Source organism: Vigna radiata, chromosome 3, assembly GCF_000741045.1.
Source record: "Vigna radiata var. radiata cultivar VC1973A chromosome 3, Vradiata_ver6, whole genome shotgun sequence".
NCBI classification, from domain to species: domain Eukaryota; kingdom Viridiplantae; phylum Streptophyta; class Magnoliopsida; order Fabales; family Fabaceae; genus Vigna; species Vigna radiata.
Genome location: NC_028353.1, coordinates 2592857 through 2617607, shown reverse-complemented (window position 1 = coordinate 2617607; position 24751 = coordinate 2592857). Strand labels below are relative to the sequence as shown.

The window sequence follows — 24751 nt, the reverse complement described above, 5'->3', positions numbered from 1 at the left end:
AAAGAAACAAATAAGGGAATTTGAATTTAGGACAATAGTATTTTTATTTTCAAAACTTTTTTACACATTATTTTTTATTACTTTCACTTTTTCGTTTTCTTTATAGATATAAAAGTTATTTTACTTGTCAAATTGTCACAACTTTCTTCTTTGAAGATATTTTAGTTCTGTGGATGTGACACTTTCTTGCCTTTGACTTCCTCAGTCACTCATCGTATCATTGTCATATTTTTTGTCTTTTTCTATTGATGATTCGCCAAATTGACCAATAAGGGAGGCCCTTCATAAAGACATCACAAACATATCTTCAAATATTTGTCTTATCCCTGCTTTATATCATAAAGACAAAAGAATATGTAACTTTAATTCTCGATGAAATCAAATCCAAATTTCAATTGAACTCTATCAATTTTACAGATCAATGGCATATTCATATTATAGATGCAGAAAGTGAAGCACTAGATCAAGGATTAACAAATGATCTCTCTCACTTCAATATCTTCTAATGCACAAAGTAAATATTCCTCCCTTTTGAGCTTCTCCCCCTTTCCCATGAAGGTTAAACAACCTATGTGCTTTGCACGTTGTCTTTTCGCAGAACCCTAGTTAATAGTTTAATTTGCCATCTGTATACAAACCAGAACTAAAATTAAGGAAAGATATATTATTCACAGTAGACGGTCTGAACTCCAAAGGATTATTCCACTGCTCTAGTTGATTGTTTGACCATCTCATTTCAACATTTTTAACCTCAAGCCCTTCAATGTGCTCCATCATTATGCCCGCAGTCCTGTGTTTAACTAACTCTTGGCATCCTGGCCTATAGTCCAATAACCCACCAGAATAATTGGTGAACCTTCTGTATGTAATGTCCATGTTGATGAATCTCAAGTTTCTAAGCAATCCTCTCTTTGAACCAGACAGGAAGATGCCATTTTCAGAATTTGCAGTGATGTTAACGAAATGTACATCAGATATTGAAGCCTCCTTTGAGGTTGAGTCTCGGGGACAACTCGTTACATAGATAGGCTCTGCTCTACCCCACCATAACGGGTCATAATATCTTGTGCTGATATTAATGTTTGAGAATACAATGTCACTTGCATTTCCTGTACGAGGAAGTTGAAAGCATTTCAAACATATGTTTTAAGGCTAGAGTTTTATTGACGCAAGCAAGGATAAAAGGCTTACTGACTAATAAGGCTCAATAAAAGTGAGACCTACTAAGCCAAAACACTAGATATAAAACTGTTGAAGTGACATTGTTTCCGTTGAAAAGAGTAGGGAACAATAAATAGGACTTGGGACACATAAATTACAATCAACAACAGAAAATGTGTGAAAAAAGAGTATATCAAAAGAACGTGTCATTATCATTCCTAAAATGTTCAATTACAAATGAAGAATATGTTTTAAGAGATATATTTATATTCAGTTACAAATTTGTTTCATAATGAACCAAGTTAATATTTTAGATACATGCTTTAGATTCAAGATTCTTAGGTAACAAAAAAAATCACATAAACAAGAAACAGTTTGTGATGTAATCATTCATGGGGAGATAAGTGAGAAGAAACATGTTACCTCCGTCACGGATCTGGAATCCAATCCCTCTATGAGAATCAACAATAGTGATATTATCAAACACAAAATGCTTGAAATCAAACCAACTAGCACTGCCAAGTTTAATTGCAGAAGATTTGGATCGAATCCAACTATCGGTGACTGTAAGGTTGTAAACAGGACATGTGTATGTCTTTGGACAGATTGCATCATCCCCGGTATCGATGTGGCATCGAGTGATTACTGTGTTGTTTGAGTCCTCAATGTCAATCCCGTCATTGTTTGGTATGTTAAAGTCCCCATTAATTGCAATATCTTTAATGGATATGTTATTACTCCGGACCAAGTGTAAGCTGCAAGTTAGTATATAGTCTGTTAGGTAGACCTGTGGAATGTACTTTATGTAAGTAGCAGAGTAAATTTAACAGAGTGAAATGTTACAACATCGAAGCAGAAGTTAGAAAACTAAAAGAAGCATTACTTGGAAAATTTTAAATAAGGAGAACAGAGAGAAGAATAGGGAGTGTTTTTTTCCCTTCTCCGATCCAAAAGAAGAATAATCATGGAAAACTATTTTTTCAAATAATTCCTGGAAAAAACAGTAGAGAATAAATCCCTTTTTTCACCCAGAGGTGTCACATTAGATCAATCTTCCGCTCTGATAAAATTAGGATTTCAGTTCAACTATTGGAAAAAGAAATAGCATATAGCCTCTTCTACCCTTTTCATTTCTTCTGCATTTAAAAGTTTAGCATAATATGACTAATCTAATTGCATTTTTTATGGTCAAATAAAAACAAACTTGTAGAAAATGGGTTACTTATGGGACCCAGTACCCTTCACTCGTTTATCTTTCAAACTCAGATCGCCTTTGCGTGTAGACAAACTGCAAAGTTCCAAAAAAACAACTGAGTGAGCCCACTACAAGAAGTCATCCACAAGTGATATCAATCCGCTCCAACCAGCTTGCCAATTCAGAATCAAAAGTGTAAATCCACTGCCGATGCCGTTTATGGATTGCTTTAATTTGAACAGAAATTAAAATCTTACTTCTATTCGATTTTACTTAAATTATTTCTTTACATAATGAAAGAAAAGATAATTTACACTATATATGCGAGGACAAATTTCAGTTTACAAACTAATTTTGTTGAGTTACACTTAAAATCTAATTTTTAAAATGGTTGCAGAACTGAGCTTATCCCTCTGTGAATATGTCTTCCATCAGTAACAATTCTCACATCATCCAAATGTCCGATCCTTGTCTTGATCCTTCCGGCCCTTATCATATACACCCTAGTGAGTTATCCTTAATGGTTTTTTCTTTTACATAATACTCTAATCTCATATTTAACAAGCTTCAAGCATACAAAGAAAAATTGAAAGCATAAATACAATAATTTTAATTGAATCCTTAATTTTATCTATATATATTTTTTATATTTTTATTAACTAAAACATTTTGTTATTACAGGTTAAATGAAATATTAGGTTTAGAGTTCAACAAAAATAAAAAAGAATAATTCCTTCAAAATTGAAGATAAAAATTCCAACCAATAAGTATATTTTTAAAATGATAAAAAGGGAGCAATGAACAAAAGAGATAGCAATACTCACCACCAATAAGCAGGATGGTTGAGAGTGATGTTAGAAACTTCAACATTGTTGCAACCAATAAATCCAATGAGTCTAGGTCTGCATTCGTCTCCCAAGCAAGCCCCAGTTTGGTTCCAACTAACCATCACGTTCTTCCTCGGATCTTCCCTCACTACGAACTTCGTAGCCTGACCATCCACCACTCCGCCGCCGCGGATTCCCACGTTCGTCGCGTTCTCCGCCACCACCACGTACCACCGCCAGAACTCCTTCGGGTAGTCCTCAAGCCTGGTGCCGCCCAGGATGGTAGCACCGGGCTCCACAACTAGCACCACGCCGGATTTCAGGAACACGGTGGCCGTAAGGTACTTTCCCGGTGCCGGGAAGATGACGTGGCAGGGACCACCCTCCGGACAGGAGTTGATGGCCGATTGGATCGGTTCGGTGTCGTAGCAGCTACCGTCGCCGGTGGCGCCGAAGTCGGCGACGGAGAGGTTGATTGGGATCAGGTTTAACGGTGATGACGTGGCGAGAAGGGATTGGGTGAGAAGTAGGAATATGAGGAAGATAAGTGGGTTCTTCATTTTAAGATTCCCGGTCTTTAGTGGCATTAGGTGTTCTCTACTATATACCAGCGAAATTCATCATATTCTTGTATATATAAAATAGTAGATATGAAATTATACATTGGTATAAATTGATATTATATATAGAAATAGACAGACGTAATTAGTGACAAAAGGACTAGGGTACAATTTTGATTTCAAAATTACTAAAAATAGTGTAATTTTAAAAGCGTATCATTTGGTATAATTTCATTTTGAGAAAGTAGTACTAAAAATAATTTCAATTGATTATAATTATTTTTTAAAATTTTAAATGAAGTCATGATAATTTGATTATAAGTTTACTGTCAGATTTATCAACTCCATCACCACTTTACGTTTTTATAGTCAAAGATCACATTCCCAAAATCTACTAAATGACTTTGTCTTTTGTTTATTTATTCTATGTTAATTCTCAAATTTGTAAGTGATATCTTAGTCCATTATGGTTAGAGCAATGTTTAATGTACAGAGTGTTCTTTGTAATAGTGAAACATGGAAACTCATCTCATTATCGCATGGAAAATCTATTGTTGGTTGGTTGGGAGTTTTTACTATCAAAATTAGTCTTGATAATATTATTGATCACTTCAAAGTTCGTCTTGGGACCAAAGATTACACATAAGTTTTTAGATTAAATTACGGTGATACTTTTTTTGCAGTGGTAAAAATGGATTTTGCTTGTTTAATTATAGACATGACTGTTCTTCAACATATACTTCTTTATCAACTACATGTCAAAAATGTTTTCTTCAATGAAGATTTGTAGGAAGAGATTTATATGGAATAATTAACCTCCAGGATTTGATGTTCGGGAGGAGTTTTTTGGATTAGTATGTTATCTTCGCAAATATTTATATGGCTTTAAACATCATCCTAGGGTTTGGTTTGGAAAATTTAGCATAGTTGTTCAACAATTTTGTATGATTCAAAATGAGATATATCATTCATTTTTTACCATCACTCAAGTATTAGATGTGTCTATTTTATAATTTATGTTGATAACCCTGCTTAAGTAGTGACCACCATAGTATCTTCCAAATGAAACAACATCTTTGTCGTCATTTTTAAACTAAAAATCATGACAAACTCAGATATTTCTTGGATTGAGATAACATAATATTGTTATATCTTAAAAGAAGTATTCATTAGATATTATAATAATTAACCAAAATCACAATGGGATTATGAACAAAAAAATTGATTTTAGAAACAATATTAAAATTACTTATAATTTATTTTGAAAAAACTATCAAAAATCATAAAGCTACGTAAAGCAATAATAATATGTGAGTATTTATTCAAGAAAATTATATGACGGTTAGTCAAGATGTCTTTTTTCTAAAACTTAAGATATATAATTTTCAAATTTTAGATTCCACGTAATTTTGTTATTATCTATGTTTAAATTGTTTATTTGATGAAAATATAAGAAAAATGAAATATATCATTTTGGAAGCATGTATTTCCATGCTCTTTCACTAATGAAAGAGTAGTTTTCTTTATCTAACTCAACAATTAAAGAACATACTATTATTTGAGATTTAGGTTGTAACATTTGTTCTAAAGGAAAAATGAAATACATTAATACTTATATATATATATATATATATATGGTTCCCAAATGATAAAATTTATTTCTTTCTGCAAAAAATGTTGCAACGTAACTTTAATCTACTTTTTTTTCCTTCACCTTTAATATATTATACAAAAGAATATTATAGAAATAAATAATTAATAACTGGAGTATATTAGACGAATATTGAAGGAAATAACGTATAATATTTTAAAACATGGAAGTTTATTTTTTCATGCAATATTAAGCCACACTGATCAGGTTTTAAAACTTAAATCCGTATGAAAAACACTAGTTTACAATTAAAAATACATTTGATACCAAGTGAAATAAAAGAAAAGCAGCTATTTATTTTGCCTATTGAAATCCACTTTGAAAAATAATCATCCCTCACTTGTAATGATAAATCAAGGACAATTAGAAACAAACACAATTAATAACAAAGTAAGACTGTAATAGGTGAGACAAAGTAAGAAACAACCTATTAAAACAAGTTGCATTTTCATAAAGTAATTAATAAAAACATAAGGTATAGATTTTACTCTTATAAGAGGAGGATTACTCCTCTTGGATTTCATAAAGTAATAAACAAGGGACTTAATACTTTCTGATTTGCATGGGAAAGAAAATATTGCATGTAATTCAGAATTAAAGTAGCTTGCTCAGGAAAATCCTCATAGCCATCATCTAAGTAGCATTTAATGAACAAAGCAACTCACTCCACTGATAGTTCAATAACAGTCCGTTCTATGATTTTACAATCATGAATCAATCACCTCATGGATTGAATAACCCCTATAGTTAGTATACATAGTAATAATATAATAGAAGAATAGCATGCCAATTCATCTTCATTTCTGGGTAAAGAAAATCCAGTTTCCAACCCCCTCTGACAAATACAAGACATGGGAATCCTGCTAAACGTTCAGACCGGTCAAATCACTGCTAACTGCGAATACTATATTTGATATATACACTAATTAATAAGCTAATAGCCACTGGTACGACTTCTGTACGCTTTCAGAGCTCCATCTTCAATTGATTTGAGTGCAGAGATGCTGTAACAGTTTCAATTTTAGCTTAAATACACACAATTTTATGGTCAAAACAACACTTATGAGTTAATGCTTTCAGTAAACCTAATCAATTTAAATTATATAAACTTTAATCATGCACCCAACTTCACTTTTGGGTAATAAATAAATACATTTTCATATCAACAAAAATGCCAAACAAATATACTTTAATGGGCACCTCCGAGTGCACTTTATCTTTGGATATACACACTCAACAAGTATGCAAACAAATTCTTAATATATCAATTATAAGTTAAGCCGAGTATACCTTATAATTGAAATTTTCAACCAATCGAAACATACAAATTTCATGGCATCGTTATCTCAATCATATAATTTGGAATATAAACTTCATAAATAGCATCATTTGGTGATTTAACAAGTGTAATGTTTAATTCCAAAAACAATTTATTTTTCATAAAACAATAATTGAAATCGCTTTCCAAATAAAACCATATAATAGCATGACCGAAGCTATATACCTTGCATGTAATGCATTCATACTAACAAAAAATACGTGCAGGGATAAATCCTTTCAAACATTTACTTCATATAATAGGTTCAAGTTATCTATTACAACATATCATCATGCATGCCTTTTAAAAAATAAAGGCTAAACCATTCCTTCCTGTTTATGGATAATAACAGCACGAACCATGATGAACAAAATCATAATTTTTTAAGCATGACTTTTGAGAATAAACAATAGAGGCTAAAATTCTGGTCTACCTGAGTTCGCCGACGAGTCATAACTCAAAAGTGAGTTTTCCGGAGTCATGAAATTGTGGTTGACTTCTTCCCTCTCCCATAGCGGTTGGTGGAATGCATCGAATTGCCACTGTTGTTGGTAATGCTGCCGGTTGCCATTGACCGGGATTTCTGGCCACATGAGAGGTGTCATCATGCTAGGTATGTTACTATCCATTAGAGATGCCCCCTGTAAGTTACAAAGGATATTTTAATTTTTATCAGTTCTCAGCATTATACTGCACCAAACCATACATGCCCAACTCCACCTTTAGCTGAAGACATTCAAAAAGCCATTTTCATTTCTATGAATCGAGCTAGCAAACCCTGACCTTGATTTGAGGATTAAGATGCAAAAGCTTTAACATAAAAATATGCCAAAGGATTTGTAATTAATGACCAGGATGGATTGAGGCAATCAAGTGTAATCATTTGTCTGACATCACATTGCTGCTAAGTGCAATGTGACAGAAAAACAAGCTTTGTGTAAATAAACTTATTCAATCATATATTTCAATATTTCATGTAAACAAAACATTACAATATATAGATTTTAATTTTTCTTTTCATCTATAAGTCTTAAACTCTCTTATTAAGACATAATTATTATCTATTAACCAATACATTAGACTGCTGACGCTTGCATTCTAAATCAGATAAAACTACTAAACAATTAACTACCCATTAAATATGTTAAATGGCCTTTTCTTTAAGCTTATTCTAACAAAACTATATTATAAACTTACATATTTATTTCATCATACATTCTAAGTGGTTATGTACATTTCTTCCTTCAAAACTGCATTAAAAAATGTCAACTCCACGTCCAAAGATCAACCATCTATGCTGAGCTGCTACCGAAATCAGTAGTCGAACAGTATCCTTCTCGTGATTGGCACAAACACCTCAGCATAATCAACTCCTTCTATTTATAGCCCTTTGCTAGAAGTCAGGCTTGTATTACTCTATCTCTTCGTGAGCATTCATCTTCTTCTTGAATACCCATTTTACACCAATAGGTCGAGCTCCTTTTAGGAAATCAAACAACTCTTATGTGTTGTTGCGCTCTATTACACCTATTTTCTCATCCATTGCAACTCATCATTTCTCTTCTTAAACAGCCTCCTCAAAGGTCCGCATTCTAGGCCATTATGGTTCGTCCTCATCAGCAATCTCTGGATTTGCTATAATTGGTGGTATAGCAATTGATGTGTTAGTACTTTCACTTACCTCTTCTGAGTTTCTATCTTCACTCACTGGCTTCATCAACTCAAACATCAAGACTTACTATCACTTTTTGATTTATTGGTTCTAACAGTTTGTATGCTGTTGTCTTCTCATCGTACCCAATAAACACATACTTCTTGCTCATATCTTCAAGTTTCGTTCTTTGTTGAGGTGGTAGTTGGCCATACACTATACTGCTGAACACCTTGAGATGAAACACAATCGGCTTTTGTCCACTCCAAACTTCTTACAGTGTATTTTCAATCAGCTTGGTAGTGGACACCTATGTTGCACATAAATCGCACACTGCACGACTTCTTCCCGTAACTTCTTTGGCATATTCTTGCTCTTCAACATGGACCAGACCATATCTTTTAGATGAACGTGAAGTCGACATTTTTTAATAGAGTCTTGAAGGAAGAATTGTATATTGAACAACCACTGAGGTATATGAGAATAGGAGAAAAAAGAATAGTTCAATTTTTCCTCTCAACTACACCATTCTATTGTGGTGAGTATGGGAATGTAAAAATCTCCTTATGTCAAGCTCCTCCTCACAACACTTCACCAACTTAGTTGACGTGAACAATCCTCCCTTAGTAGACCGAACAACCTTAATGTGTTTACACGTCTCCTTCTTAACCATCATTTTGAACTTCTTGAACACTTCAAACATCTTAGATTTTTTCATCAAGAAGTATACCCACGATTTTCTAGAAAAAATTTCAAGAACAAAATAAAATATCTATTATCACAGAATGATTAAGGGATAATTGGTCCACACACATATCTGTATGTATCAAACTGAACTACTCTCTTGCTCGGAAACAATGTCTTGACAATTCTCAAAAACAATGTCCTCGACTGTTTACCAAGTACACATTCTTCACAAAATTTACTTATGAACTCCAAGCTTGGTAGTCCATGTACCATTTCCTTACCAACTTTGTTAGCCCATCAAAATGTAAGGGATCAAACCAGAAGTGTCACTTTACTGCCTCATCTTCCACATTAATTTTGAAGCATCTCTCTCAAACAATCTTGAAATCTAGTTTGTCCATCCGGTTTTTCCCCATTTGTACTCGAGCAATCAAACATCTGAGTTTGTCCTTCAACTGTAATACTCGGTCTTTCATTAAAACTGAGTAACCCTTCTTCATTAGTTGTTCCTTGCTAAAAATATTGCTTTTGAGATCAGGTGCATAGTACACGTCTTGAATCTCCCTAACTCGACCATCCTTCTGTTAGTACCAAATTTTTCCTATGTCTTTTACTCCAAAAGACATATGCTCGACAACTTTAGTAAGGTCTTTGAAAATATTGCTCGTTTTTCACATATGGTTGTCCATTCCTGTGTCAAGGTAACACACCGAGTTGATTAAAGGGCTTGGTTGTACTGTCGAGTTTAACAACTCAGTTGTTTTATGCAAGATATTGATCAATTCGAGATTAGCCCCCAAGCTTTGTGACATCACCAGCCCACTAGCCTCATTATCTTCGACTTCCTCTATAAGAAAGTTGGTTGGTTCATCCCTCCTATTTTGAGATCGACACTATTTTAAGATCTGCACTCTTATACAAAGTAACCGACCTTGCCATAATTGTAACATTTGTCCGACTTATAATCATTTGCATAGTGGTGGTGCTTGTCACATTTGACCTCCTCGTCCGCACCAATTTTTTTGGCCAGCTTGATTTCTCTCTTCCTCCTATCCTCCTTGACCTCAGCCACCATGACGATCTCTTCTACCTCTCTAGCCTCTTCCATTTCTTCAAATGTTCTGAGTATAATGTGCTTTCTCCTCTTTAATTGTTACTTTGGATTGGAGTGCATGTTGAAGTGACTCCACCTTCCTCTTCCTTTGCTCATGCACCTCAAGAGACTCAATAAGCTCTTCAATCGTGAACATTGATAGGTCCTTAGACTCCTCAATCGCACAAACCACATTTTCAAATTTCTCGGTCAACGACCTCAGAATCTTCTCCAGCACTTGGCTAGAGAGCAATGTCTCTCCGCTTTTACTGAGTTGGTTCGCCATGGTTTCAACCTGACTAACTCAGCTACTCCCTCTGTCTCCTTCTTTTTCATGCTCTCTAGCTCTCCTCTGAGTGTTTGAAGGCCTCATTTGCTTCACACAATCATCTCCCTTATATGTCTTTTCTAGAATGTTTCACGCTTCTTTTGAAGTTTTTACACTTGCAATCTTCTTAAAGTTAGACTCGTCTACAATTTGGTATACAATTTACAAAGCTTCCCTATCCTTCCTATGTGATTATTACAACGTAGTCATCTAGGCATTCGGTTAGTTTGTGGTGTTTATTGGTTTTAGTGACCATTTTCAACCTCTTCTCAATTTTCTTGGGAGCCAAGGAGAGCTTTCATCTTAAGGCTCCAATTACCATAGTTGACCAGGATTTAGAAAACTTCCTTGTCTTTCGTACGCGGTTTTTGCAACGTAGTCATCTTGGCATTCAACCAATATGTGGTGTTTTTTGGTTTTAGTGACTATTTTCAACCTCCTCTCAATTTTCTTGGGAGCCAAGAAGAACTTTCAACTTAAGACTCCAATTGTCATACTTGAATGCCTTTGTCAACTTGGCATGGTTACACTATCTGTAAGACTAGTCGTCCCTTACTCTCTTTTTTTCTCACTCAAGCTAACGGACTCTAATACCACTTTGATAGTAAAACAAGCTTTATGTGAATAAACTTATTCACTTTTCTAATATATTTCCTATAAACGAAACATTACAATTTATAAACTCTAATTTTCTTTTTCATCTCCAAATTCTCCTATCAAGACACAATTTATTGCCTATTAACCAATACATTAAACTGTTGACCTTGTACTCTAAAGCAGGCAAAATTCCTAAGCAAATTAACTATCCATAAAATTTGTTGAATGACCCCCTCATTAAGTTTACCCTAACACAATGTTCATACTCTTTCCTAGATGCTCTGGCATGACGTCCAACAGATTAAATAACTGTCCACAAGCATCTCTTTCAGAGTCCCACTTAGTATCATGCCGATTTTCATACAACTATTAATTAAGCAAAGAAAACTGAATAGGATGATAACAACATTTCGAATTTTTTTCAAGCACGTCCCACCTACACGGTGCATAAAGCTTATGGCGTCAATGGCTACCGTGAAGGCAAAATAAAATGTTTCAGAATGAGAGGTCATGCATTATCCATCAAATAAACTAAATAAGTTATGTCTTCAGATTACTCCCCCATCAAAAATAAAAAGATTTTTTTCACTAAAGATAAAATTGAGTATTTTGGATTAATTTATAACTCACATCAGTAGCCAATAAGCTGTCAAGGCTGAAATCAATTCTTGGGTTAACTGCTGCCAGTTTCATTGATAAAATCTGCAAACAGAGCATAAATCAGTGAGAACAAAATCATATTCATGAAAGTTAAACTACACAAAATATTATTTTGAAGTACATGAATATAATAATAACTTTTGAGCATGTTCAATGAACAAACATATGAACAAATCTAGCAGTGTCATGCCTCAAGCTCACAATATGAGGGAATAATAGTAGGTAGACGACCCATAAGGAAATTTTTAAATAGATTATAAGCCATATACTCCAAAACAATAGAAGCATCACTGTTAATGCTTAATTCTTGCTTACAGTTACAGGAAACCAATGCTTAATACGGTTGGTAATTGATTGGGGACAAAATAGATAATAATTAACAGTCACAACAATTTGAGTGTCTGACCTCCACTTGACGCTGTAGAGATTGCACATGATTGATGATTTCATCTAGAACCATTGCTGTTCCTGATATCTGCACACAAAATCAACTAATGTCAGATATCTTTCACCCACATTATCTATTTTGAGAATATTAACACAACCCAAAAGCATTACGAAATTGTAGTGACTCTGCAATTGTGTAGATCAAAATAAGCAAAAGAAATGTCTTATTTCTCACCACAAGAAAGTACTCAAAAATCACACCCTGTATAGAACAACAGCAGTTCATAAAACAGAAGTCCCCTCCTTGAAAATTAATTCCAAAACTAAAGACAATTCTTTTCGATTCATACTGATACATATTGCTTTTTCACATTACTCAAGGTCTGAAAAGACAAAAGGAAGCTTGGAAAAGTTCTCTGTTAAAGATAATTAGCATTGTGTATCTATATCAGATTTTGAGATTAAGGCTTCCATATAAAACAAAAAAAAAGGGCTCACTTATGGACAAACAAGCCGTAAGCATGTATGCAAGTGTGATGAAAAATGGTACTTGGTATTGGACCAGAATGTGAGAGTGTGTTTTCAGTTATAATTTGTACCGTATTATTCTTCCCCCACATTCCGAAATATTACAGACCAGAATGATTCTTATATTACTTCAATACCATCTAGATACATGATAAGTTTTTTGCCTCATTTTGTTTACACTCAAATTAAAACCAGCCCCTAAATTTTAGATTTGAAAAATATAACAAAAACGGTGCTAAAATGCAAGTGCAATTTTGAATCGATGAGCGAAGAGAACTAGGCCAGTGATCCAAACTAATTAAAACTAAAACTAAATGAAGCTTACTCACCAAGCAAGGAGAAAAATAAAGAAAGAAAATTATTGATTAAAGATTTAATAACCATGACCCACGGGCCCAACTATTCTTTCCACAGATAGTGGAATGCGCGTATGCTGTCTGCTATAGCCTCGTACGACGGTTCTGAACCGGTTTCAAAACTACACACGGGGATTTTGTACGACCAGCCTGGCCTTTTTACGAATAGATGGGAACAACCGTTAGAATATTTCACTATGAATGAAATATTACCACGTTTATTTGTACAACATAAAAACGGAGAAAACGGTTTATTTTCATTAGTTCTTCTAATACTAATGCCATGAAAAAATAAAATTGTTTATTTGAATTTTGAAATATATAACATGTTTTAGTTTGATAAATCTTTTTTTTTTGTTGAATACTTTTAACCTGTCAATATCACGAAGACAGCAATTCACACATAAATATGTAAATATGATTTCATTAACTGTATATTAGAAGTGTATGATTTGGATATAAGAAATTTGCTCAAGCAGACATTAATATGATCGTACAAATGACCCCATGCAGTTAGGTGAATGGTCTGCTTGTTGGCAGCTGGACTCCAAAAGTACGCATTCTTTTCTTGCCCATTCTCTTCATTCCACAAATGATGGATTCCAAACTCGTAAAGATACCATACCATCACCGTCAAAAAATGGACTACATATTAAATACTTCACTTGTCAAAGGGACCCAGGAGAGCTATGCATACTAGTTAGAAGTTCAAGTAGAACTACCCCTGCCCCCTCTTCCCTGTCTCTTCCGCCCCCACAAGGCCACCATTCTGTCTCTTAAATAAGACAGATGGCTTAAGAAAGGAGCGAAAGGGGACTACCACAATTGTCGTGTATAATATATCGTCCTATCTATAAACAACAACGGCCTTGTCGCTAACAAAATTACCACTGCATTATATGTACATGTCAATTGTTTAGAAGAACTGATTTTCTTTTCTGCCTTTTGCCAAGTTCTTTTTTTTTTTTTTTAACTTTTAAGTCAAACTTAACTCACCTATTTAATAAAAGTGTCCGCAAGCTCTTCTGCCTGCCCATCTATGCTAGGTGAAGGTTCGATGACAGGCGGGATTCTTAAGATCACAGTTGTACTTTGGTAAAATTTATTCTGAATTGGGCTAACTTTGTTCAACATCTTTAAGGTGCAATAAATAACAAGTCATTATGAAGATATTTAGTCAGCCCTTGACGATCCTCAGCTGTAATTGTGATTGCCTAGTTTCAATATTTCATACTTTGTCGTAGAGAATCATGCACATAATCGCATTGACTCAAAGGAATCACAGCCTCCAAAGTACACCAGAATATTCTCAGCCTATACCGAATTGTTTGGCATAACTTCAGAATATTTCAGTATTTACAGACGTAGTTCTGAAACTATTTTCGAGTTTCTAGTAGGATCTTATTTTGCCAATGCAAGCAACGGACATAATTTCCACCCCATAACCTCTAACTTAACACGGACTTCACTCACGAAAATGGAAATTTAATACTAATCAGGTCTTCTTGCAAGAGTGCAATTGATTAAACGGCTACTGGTGTGTTTTTTATTGGATTGGAAAACCATAATTAAATACATTCGAAAATTAGCTTTTTCCACTTCGACTCAAACTGCCGTCCACGACCAAAAATCATGTTAAAAAACAACACGATCATATTTTTAATAAACGTATTATTTGTGGATAAAACTCAATTGCAGCCTACAAGCCAGAAAGCAGGCTATACATACGTTGATGGTCAGATTTGGGGGTAGGGGGAATCTATTGAGATTGGGTTGATCATTTTGACAATTTTTCATAAGATAGATTGCACCTATTCAAAAGGTAATTTTTATCAAATATAAATTGTAAAACATAAAAAGAGTGAAGTATCAGATAATATGATTTTAAGTTTTTTTAAATTATATTTTAAAAAGTTGAAATAAACTTAAAAATTAAAAAGATTAAAAGTTTGCGTTGAGTTAGATAGAGTTCAACTTCTTACAAAAAAACAAACTATCTTACAAAAAGAAGGATAGAGTTCAACTAGTAGTAACCTGATAACTTACGCAAGTAGATTGGATTTAACATAATCCAGCCCGGTGTAACTTGTTGAACTAACAAAATTCAACATTGTTCAATTAGATAAAATTAGAAAAGTTTGGGTTGGATTATTTAGCCTAGTTAGTCCAACCCACGTGCATCCGTACGAACGCATGTTGTAATTGTCAATAGTTTAGAAGACACAACTTACTTTTATTTTTCAAAAACCTACTTGAGAATATGATTAAATGTCAACTAAATGCAATAAAGAAAAAGTAAGAAAAGTAAATGTTGATGTTCAATAAGAGCTCACAATGTTATACCCTTAAATGTTAGGAAAATTATTTTCCCCATGAAATTAGTGTTATAGAGATATGGTTGTTAATATTAGAAAAATTGTTTTCTTATTTTTAAGATTAGAGGTCTTATATAAGACAGTTCTTAATTTTAAGACTATCGCGGCATATTCTAATAATATTTAGTTAAGACCTAAAGCCTACATCTTAAATTTTAAGACATTGTTAAGAGATCTACATCGAAAATGCACTGACTAAGAAATTAGCTACAGTTGTTACCTTGAGCGTGGGTATGAAAATCCATGCTCTATTTCCAATTTAAACTCTACTGCTTATCACCCAAGAAGAATTCTACCATTTTTATTCCTTCCTTTTCTCTTTCATTTTCCTTGATTCAACCGGTAGTGGCCCATGCTGAAGTAAATCAATGCATTCATTTATTTATTTTTCTTCCTTTTTCCTATATGGCTCACTTTGACATAGACTGATATCCATGTCCAATTGTTGGATGCTGACTCACCACTCCCTGAAAGCTCCTATAGGTTTAGTTTACTTCACTAATTCTATGATAAAATTAACGTATTTATTAGACTATTTCTTCATAAATTTCTAACAAAGATTAAAAATAATTTTTTAAATTATTATTTTTAAGTATATACAAACACTCTCGAATGATTGTCAGTTTTGGGACCTTCACTACACCACGTGACAGCACTTTGTCAAAAACACAAGAGGTGTTTTGTAAGAAGCCATCATCTGGGAATCAAGTCTTTTCATATGTACTGCTTGCTAAATGGTTAAGGTTTTGTTTTTCTTTCCATGCAAATCATATTTTTTTAAGACATCTAACCTCAAAAGGTAGTGCATTAATTGTATGAAAAAAAAGGCTATGCCTTTAACTGAGAGACAATACGTGTCCCGTTATCCAATCAAGCGTGGTCTTGTAAAGACGGCCCAACTTCACGTGGCTTATACATGATTACACATGAAGTTGTGCATTAAGAGTTGTCCACTTAGGCTGTTCAGTGAAAGAGGGAAAATATATAAAAGAAAAAAAATTAACAGTACAAGAAAAAGAAAGATAAATCCACAAAAAAGAACCTAACTTAAAAAAAATTAAAATTATTAACTGAATTGTTAAAAATTTAAAAAAATGAATTCTTTTACTTATTTAAATAATTGGAAGTGTAACTAAAAGTAAATAAATAATTTATGTAACAATTTTTTAATATTAACAAAAATTAAGATTTTAGTAAGTTATTCAGTTTATTAGCATAAAATTGGTTGAAAAGGAGGAGAGGTTTTTACTTAACAACATCTATGAATTATCTATGAATAATCCATCATTTTTTTTTCTGGGTTCAAGTCAAGGTAAGCAGGGCTAAGTTTTATTCGGTTGAACGGTATCCATAGTGTATCATAGAGCTTGTCTTATCTATTAGCTATAACGTTTTTCTCTGTCAAGACTCAAAATATGGGCCAGAATAAGCAAGCTGACATACAAGAGGTTCCTCCCAATTCTTTTAAAAAAGACCCAAATTTATATAAAAAAAAATCTAATTAGTTATTTCTGAAAGTGAGCAATTTAAAAGGTTTCTTCTACTTACCCTCAGGGTGGTGTTTTATCATAGAAGATAGTAACAACTAGTTTGAACCATCTAATACAATAGAATAAAAGAATATAATATGATAAAATAAAACTATAATATAATAAAAATAGAATGGTTTATAATAATATATCATTGTTTGGTGTAGACAAGATTACAAGTTAAATAATTAAAAATATAATATAAATTATGCTTAAATATAAATTTTCTGTTAAATAATATATAATTGTCTTAAAATTGATTTTTAATTTAAATTGTTAACAAAATATAAAAATGCATTTTGAAATAAATACAAATTTATATAACTAATGCTTATATTATAAAAAATTATATGATATTTAAACAATCTCTATTTAATTTTAATATTCTAATAGATAATATAATTTAAATTTAAATGTCACAACAATTATATATATTTAAATATAAATACATATACGATATTATGTTAAATAAAAAAACTACGATATATATATATATATATATATATATACACACACATATAATATGATATAAATTGATATTGACAAAGTTGTAGAAACTTTTATTTTATTTATATAGTTAAACTTTAAACAATTAGAAATGAATACTTTCTTTAAAAAACATTTGAATGATAAAAGACTACTTTTTATATTTTAATTATTATAATAATTTATATTTACGTATAACTATTTGTAGAATGAAGAAGAGAGAAGAATTATTACATGGAACCTAATCCCACTTTCCGAGATAGGAACACAATGATAAGATAATGTTATCTTATCCCATCAGTGTTATAGACAACACCTACCTTACAAGATAATTATAATGTCATATATTGTCAATGGTAAAAGCCAAAAAGTTCGAAGTATGGAACTACTAGACTAAGCTTTGAGAAAAATTGTAAGCACTCACCGGAAAGAAACCCATAAAAGGCAAAAGCAAAAGAAAGGTTGAAATTACATAAATACCACTTTTGACAATCGATGTGCCAGCAAGCACTTCTCTTGGTATAAAATCAATCACTTTTCGTAAGGGATTGAAAAGATGACAATGACAAAAAAAACGTTGTTAAAGCTCCTAATCTAGATATATAATTGCACTTTTGGGAGACAATTTAAAGGGAAAAGGATGGCATAATCCCAAAGAAAGATGAACAAAGCACGATTAATTAATTAATCTAAAAAACTAAAGAGTTTAAGGTTTTAAGATTAAGACAAGAAAGAAAAAGAGTCCAAAGAAAAAGAAACCAACCTTGTCGCAGCCTGGGACCAGCTCTTGTAAAAGCTTCATGCGAGCATTGATCTTCTCTCTCCTAGCCTACAACAACAGAAAGAAACTCGGTTATGTTATATCACAACAAAATAATTGAAAATTAAAAGTCGGTAAAATTATAAAATACACTAAAGTGATCAAAATTAAACAAATTAATTAGTGATTAGTCAAGTCTTTACCCTTTCTGCCAAGCTATGGCTATCTGTGGCTTGACCTCGACGAACTCGAACGTGGACATAGGGAAGCTTCTCACTGTCAACGGAGGTCTCATCAGCGACGCTCTTACTCTTCTTCAACGATCCTCTAACCTGAATTCCACAAAATCATGTACTATTTTACGTTTTGACCCTTCAATTATACGGTAAACAGGAACCCTAATTATCCGATTTATTGCAATTAGGAAGGTTAACATCAAAGTTACCGTTACTTTCTTCTCTCGCTCCTTTCTCTTCGCGGTCGTCTTCTCGTTCTTGTTCTCAACAACAGGATCCGAAACACACCCTTGCGTGGAGCACGGGTTCGAATCAGTCTCTTGCGGCTCGTTCTTCACCCTATCCAAATTCGAACCAGACCCGGCCCGAAACAGACATGCCTCCCCCGGCGACGTTGAGTTTTCACCAGCAAACACGGAGAACTTGGCTGCGCGTTCAATTAAAGCGGCGTTGGAAGGAAAGGTCAAATTGCCACCGAAAGAGTTGAGCAAATAGGGTTTGTGATTAGTGCTGACGTGGCAAGTAGGCGGCTTCCGAGCTCCATCAGAGTTGGGCGAGTGAAGGAGCTCCACTGCCTGGGTCGGCGGAAGCTCAAGCAGTGCAGTGAATGAGCTGGCATTTTCCGGCGCCGGTGCCGGCGCCATGATTCCCTGAATTTCTTCGTTGAATTGAATTGACTCAAGCGTAGCGCCTTCGTGCACGGATCCGCGTAATCCTACCGGAGCTTGCTCCATTGAGCTAACAAAACGCAGAGTAGAAGATCCAATTGAAGTGGATTCCCCTTGAATTGTGTTAATTATGCGAGTTCTGAAGTGTATCAGTGATGAAGCAGACAGTCGAAATTGAAGGAAATGAGGAATGAAGAATGTGCGTGAATGGGATAGTAGTTGAAGAAGCAGTCCTTCAATGGGGATCAGTCAATTTCTCTCTTTCTCTCTCTCTCTCTCTATCTTTTTCTCTCCGGTTCTGTGATTCTGTCTCTTGGATTGCTTCTCAGCCATTTGAAGTCTGCGAAAGCAACATTGCTACGCTACGGTTACTCTACTACTGTTGAGTACGCGTACGGTTCTAGCCATACAGTTTCGTTGAGGTAAGGTTAAAGGGAAAGTTGGGGACCACGACCCTTTTGAGGGGCCCATGCTCTGGGAATATTATTTATTTATTTATTTATTTATTTATTCATAAATTTCATAAATATTGTTTTGAGTTCAAAAGGCTTCCTTCTATTTCCACCGTTGATTCAGTTTCATTCTTTTTTTACGCATAATTTGTTTTCTCTTTTCTACTATATATTACGGAGATTCGATGTGCCTGTGGGTGACAAGAATCCCGTTGAAGCATTCCCTATCATAATCAATTTGTTCGAGTCCCTTTGTTATTTCATAATAAGGTCTTGATTAGAAATGCAAGTGTCATTATAAAGCGATTTCGCTATATTTAGGTCATTGAAAGCACTTCTAATTCATTATCTCTTTCTGGAAATTCTCATCTTGCCTAATCTGTTCATTCAATTATTTATTACTTCCTCCATAACGTGCTTCACATCACGACACACTTCGCGCTAATCAAAAGTTTTCTTTTGTTTTTTAATTTATGGATTTAATCATATTTTATTTTAATCTTATACTGTGCTTCTAGACATTCAAACAAACACATAGTAATAGCGCAGACATTACAATTTTTATTTTTTTATTTTTTATAAGCAACACACTACACAAATATAATATTTTTAATATCTTTTAGGTTTAATTCTTCCATCTTCATCTTTGTTCATTTTCTCATATGCATGTAGTAGAAAAAATATATATACACGCATTATTATTGTGAGAGCACCTTTAGTAAATGTGTATGTATAATTTCAAAACCAACCTAAATGTATGTACATTAGAAAGAAAAAAACTCAACTTAAAACATATGAAAGAAAAAGAAAATCTAACTTCATGAGATATGTGAGTACAGAAAAAATAGGAATCTTAAGATGAAGGTGTGGTCATATAAGAAATGACAAAATACATAATGATTGTATACAAGGAAATGCATTTGAAGCACCAATTGAGAAAAAGATGAAAAAAATCAACTAAGAAGATTTAAAGTACATAATGTTCTTAAAATTTAGGTCTCTAGTTATGATATTGATAAGCATAAAAAAAGTTTATTAGCTATGTTATAAAGGTTTAGGGTTAAGAGTATGAATATGAGTTCTTCTATTATTCAACTAATTAATATACTGTTAAGATTGTAAATGTATGACTATTCTTGATATATTTAAAACCATAGTAAATGACATTTATTAGTAATCTGAGAAACAAACCTAATTAGAGGAAAATAATTCTTAACACATTTACTGATAGAAGAAGAACATATTTAGTTAGGCTTTAGGTAAAAGGTTTTCTTATAAATATTACTTGGTGTACACTTCTTTATTATTATATATTTTTAAGGGTTATGTTCCTTTAATTTTTGGTGAATATTTGTATATATTAATTAAACATTATGATAATATTAGAATTTTTGTCATCCAACTCTGAATTTATTTTTCATCATGTATTATTTGGAAATTTTATGGCATTAATGGTTATTAACAAAATTATTAAAACTTATAGTTTTAATTATCAAAAATTAGTTTGACTATTGAACAAAGATCATCTGGGATTACTGGTTTTTATCATAGTTTTGTCACGCAATTTTACTTGAAAATTTCATTGCATATATAAAGATAATTAGTATTAGAAAATTTATTTTTACATTCGTTATTTTTAATATTTTATATTGTTGTAAAATTGATGTAGATGTTAATGATGCAAAAAGTCCAGCTTTTTATTTTTATATAGGCATATAACAATAGATTAAAATATGATTTGATATAGAATGTAATAAAGACGTCTATTTTGCACATCATACATAACATACACAAAAAAGAATTCATAATATATCAGATTTGTCTATTTTGCACATCATACATAACATTCACAAAAAAGAATTCATAATACACATAAAAGAAGTCATATAAATACTATATAGCTATATGAACAGTAGCCTGTAACTGAAATTGTGACATAGTATCCAATATTATCTACTTAACCTTGTAATAACTAAATGATCGTTTAATTGTATTACAAAGATTATAAAAAATATAATTCAACATTTCTTTTCTTTTTTTTTTCTCTAGCTCTAAACAAATAATAATAAAAAGGGTAAATGATATCGGGTGGTCCTTGAGAATCCTAATTGACCTATATATAAAGTTATGATGGCTAACATCAACAAAGTACGAAAGGAAGTGTAGCCCATGGAAATGTTAGAGAGTAAAAGAAATATATAATGAAAGGAGCAAGAGTGTATATCATACTTTTGAGAGATGAAAAAACAAAAGTCAAAAGTGATTTTGTTTTATAACATGTAAGAAAAAAAATTACATTTTTTATGGTACACACCTCTAAGATAAAGCCTAAGAGCAATTATTAATAAATTACTTAAATTATTTTTAACTCAAAATATATCTTCTGAATAATATGATATTCTTACAAACATATTCAAAACACTCGCATAAGTTATTATAATATTAGATAAGTTAGAATAAGTTCTTGATAACTTTTACAAAGAGGCTTTAGAATACAATTTTACATTTGTTTTTTTAATTAAGATAAGGATAATTTTTTTTGTGAAAACTTGCAAAAGTAGTTCTGAAAGGATTCTGCCTTTCATGATAAAAGTTAAAACTATTTAAAATTAAACATATTTTATGTTTCAGTAAAAAAAAATATTCATGTTTTATTTTATAAATTTTATTTGTTTTTGTTTTCTTGTTCTTGGTGAGTTATAATGATGTTATACTCTTATACTATATTTAAATTAGGACCACAAAAATAATGATTTATAAACTGAAATGATTGCATGTTTTTGTACGTCTCTAACAGCCTAATATAAAGTGTTATAACATAAAAAGTTTGACGAAATTAAAATAGGATATGGAAATATATATGTTTTGATGAGAATATGGAAAATAATGTAAGAGTAATTAGCTAGGGTTGGCAAAGATGTTTTAGTTTTTTGGATGGGACACATTGGTATCCCTATGCTACTTGGAAGAAGTTATTTTCATTTAACAAACTTGAAATGGAGGTTGGTTTATCCTGAGGGAGGACCCTGACCTCACATAAACCTAACAGTGGCATCATCGAAGTGAAAATAGGTTACCTTTATAGGACACTTTAGCCAGCATGATTCATTTCGACAATTATAAAGTCATATTTTGATTGTAAGAGACAACACTGGACCTGTTAATTCTGAGTCTTTCGGAAAGGACAATCGACAATGGACAATGTACCATTAATTCTCCCATTCTCAAGTAATGCTACTAAAGAGTCACACACACATGAAAGGAAACCAAACCACAACTTATAATTACCACTCAAGCTTTGGTTGTTCAAATTGTACTATGTACTCCTTTAGCTCCCACATCCAATGCTGGCCACAACATATTTTCCTTTCATTTTCGTAATCATCTTTTATTCATAACTTAATGTATTAGGTATTCCTTAAATATCATGTGACACGTGATAACCAAACTTTCTTATTTTTATTTATTTATTTATTATTTTATCCTCTATAATTTTACTAAGCTTAAACCTCTATAGAATTAATATTTATATACAAATGGAGTTCATCTAAACTATATTACAAGTTACTTATAATTATAATTAGTTTGACTCATCTCACTATCTGAAGAAGAAATGTACAATATATATCTGTACCGTTAGACTACGACCGGTTGGTCAGGAAAACATCACGATCGAGTGATCACAAACCTTAAAGAACATTAAGCACAACCACTAATCAAGTTTATATAGAAAGTCTTACTTATCAGACATTAGGTTGTGATTATAGTATTGCTAATTATAAATTCATCTTGAAATCTATAAATATATAAATTTGAAGTAATGAGGTAGGTAATTGTTTTTATTGTGAATTTATAACTTTATTATGATAACTGATTGGCTAAAGTACTAATTTGAACATCAGAGTGTCTTTGACATGTACTCATTCACATGATTTGAAGTTCAAACATCGAAAACATAAAAGAATTTGATTTAAGATACTCAAGATGACGTTAAATAACTAAAACAAAGTGTAAAAGAGTATTTGACTATAATTCTCGCCTAAACACTCAAAACAATAACACACAAAAAAACCAAATAAGTCCATTTTTTTAATGAAAAGTGTTTATAAGGGAAAAACAGAAATCTTGACATCTATATTTTACTTAACAATAGGTTAAAGTGTTGAGTGATGCACAACAACATTGTAGTATTTACTTTGTAATCAACAATATTTGGTGGATTGCTAAAATTTATAAATATAAGAACTAATTAAACTATTATTATTTGTGATCTTTAGAAATAAAAATGATATATATATTAGTTTTCATTCTTAAATTAAAATAACTCAAATTAAAAATTTTAAAAGCTAATTTGATAATTATGAATGAAAAGAAAGGAAAATGGTCCCCCTCAAATTATAAAGCAGGGTTGTTTAGACCATTTAATATGGGAAATATAAAACCATATAAAAGAAGCTTTTATTATACAGTTGCAGCTGGCCATTAAGGTGTATATGGTCGCATATGAGCAAGGAAGTTAGGCCGAATTGAAGAGATGAGATGGTGATATATTTGTTTCATAGATAAGATTATTACATATATATATATATATATATATATATATATATATATATATATATATATATATATATATATATATATAAAATTCATTTAAGAAAAAAAAATACAAAGGGTTTTCTTACAATAAAATTGAGGAACAAAGGTGTTACTATTTTCTTACTAGTGTCAATTATATATTTTCTTACTAATATTCACCACATTAATAAAATTATTTTATTTCTCAGTATTATTTAGAGAGATGAAATTAATAACGAAAGTGTTAGAAAAATATGTTAAAGAACTGGTTTACCATTTTTCTTTTGTGAATATTGTGTTTGACGTTAGAAATGTTGGTTGTGGGTGTCCAACCACTTTTTTAGTTTATATATAAAATGTTATATTTTTTTAATTAAACAGTTCATAACTTTATTTTGTGATATATGTGTTTCTAATAAAGTTCTACAAGATTCAAATCTTAATGATATTAATTTATATATGAAATCTGCTCATAAAAAAATAATTAAATATAAAATAAATCATGCTATAACATAAATTTCCGCATCCTTAAAAGCTTAAAATATTTCTATAAAATACATTAAAATGTTTGCATTAATATTGAATGAGTGTAAGTTACAAATACAAACAAAATTGACAAATATATTAAAAATAAGCAATACAAGCCTACTGATTAATTATTATTAGTTATA

At 32.0% G+C, this 24751-nt stretch overlaps 2 protein-coding genes across 2 annotated transcripts; both read right to left on the bottom strand.

The window, feature by feature from the left end:
* Positions 1–304: 304 nt before the first annotated feature.
* On the bottom strand, positions 305–3785 carry LOC106756774 (probable polygalacturonase At2g43860). Its single transcript, XM_014639353.2, has 3 exons — positions 3181–3785; positions 1585–1916; positions 305–1109 (listed from the first exon to the last, which is right to left on the bottom strand). Exons 1-3 carry the CDS (start codon positions 3768–3770, stop codon positions 607–609), a joined length of 1425 nt encoding a protein of 474 aa, XP_014494839.1. The 5' UTR covers positions 3771–3785; the 3' UTR covers positions 305–606.
* Positions 3786–5988: 2203 nt separating this feature from the next.
* LOC106757756 (transcription factor bHLH48) lies at positions 5989–19523 on the bottom strand. Its single transcript, XM_014640537.2, has 7 exons — positions 18595–19523; positions 18353–18481; positions 18153–18218; positions 12135–12203; positions 11699–11770; positions 7146–7353; positions 5989–6398 (listed from the first exon to the last, which is right to left on the bottom strand). The coding sequence occupies exons 1-7, from the start codon at positions 19117–19119 to the stop codon at positions 6361–6363; spliced, it is 1107 nt and encodes a 368-aa protein (XP_014496023.1). The 5' UTR covers positions 19120–19523; the 3' UTR covers positions 5989–6360.
* Between the last annotated feature and the right edge of the window lie 5228 nt (positions 19524–24751).

Coding starts and splice junctions, on each gene's coding strand:
- LOC106756774 (XM_014639353.2), bottom strand. CDS start 3,770: ATGCCACTAAAGACCGGGAATCTTAAAATGAAGAACCCACTTATCTTC. Junction 1,917..3,180: donor AACCATCCTGCTTATTGGTG/GTGAGTATTGCT, acceptor ACTAACTTGCAG/CTTACACTTGGTCCGGAGTA. Junction 1,110..1,584: donor ATTCCAGATCCGTGACGGAG/GTAACATGTTTC, acceptor TTCCTCGTACAG/GAAATGCAAGTGACATTGTA.
- LOC106757756 (XM_014640537.2), bottom strand. CDS start 19,119: ATGGAGCAAGCTCCGGTAGGATTACGCGGATCCGTGCACGAAGGCGCT. Junction 12,204..18,152: donor TGGTCCCAGGCTGCGACAAG/GTTGGTTTCTTT, acceptor TTTTGTGTGCAG/ATATCAGGAACAGCAATGGT. Junction 11,771..12,134: donor CTCTACAGCGTCAAGTGGAG/GTCAGACACTCA, acceptor CTCTGTTTGCAG/ATTTTATCAATGAAACTGGC.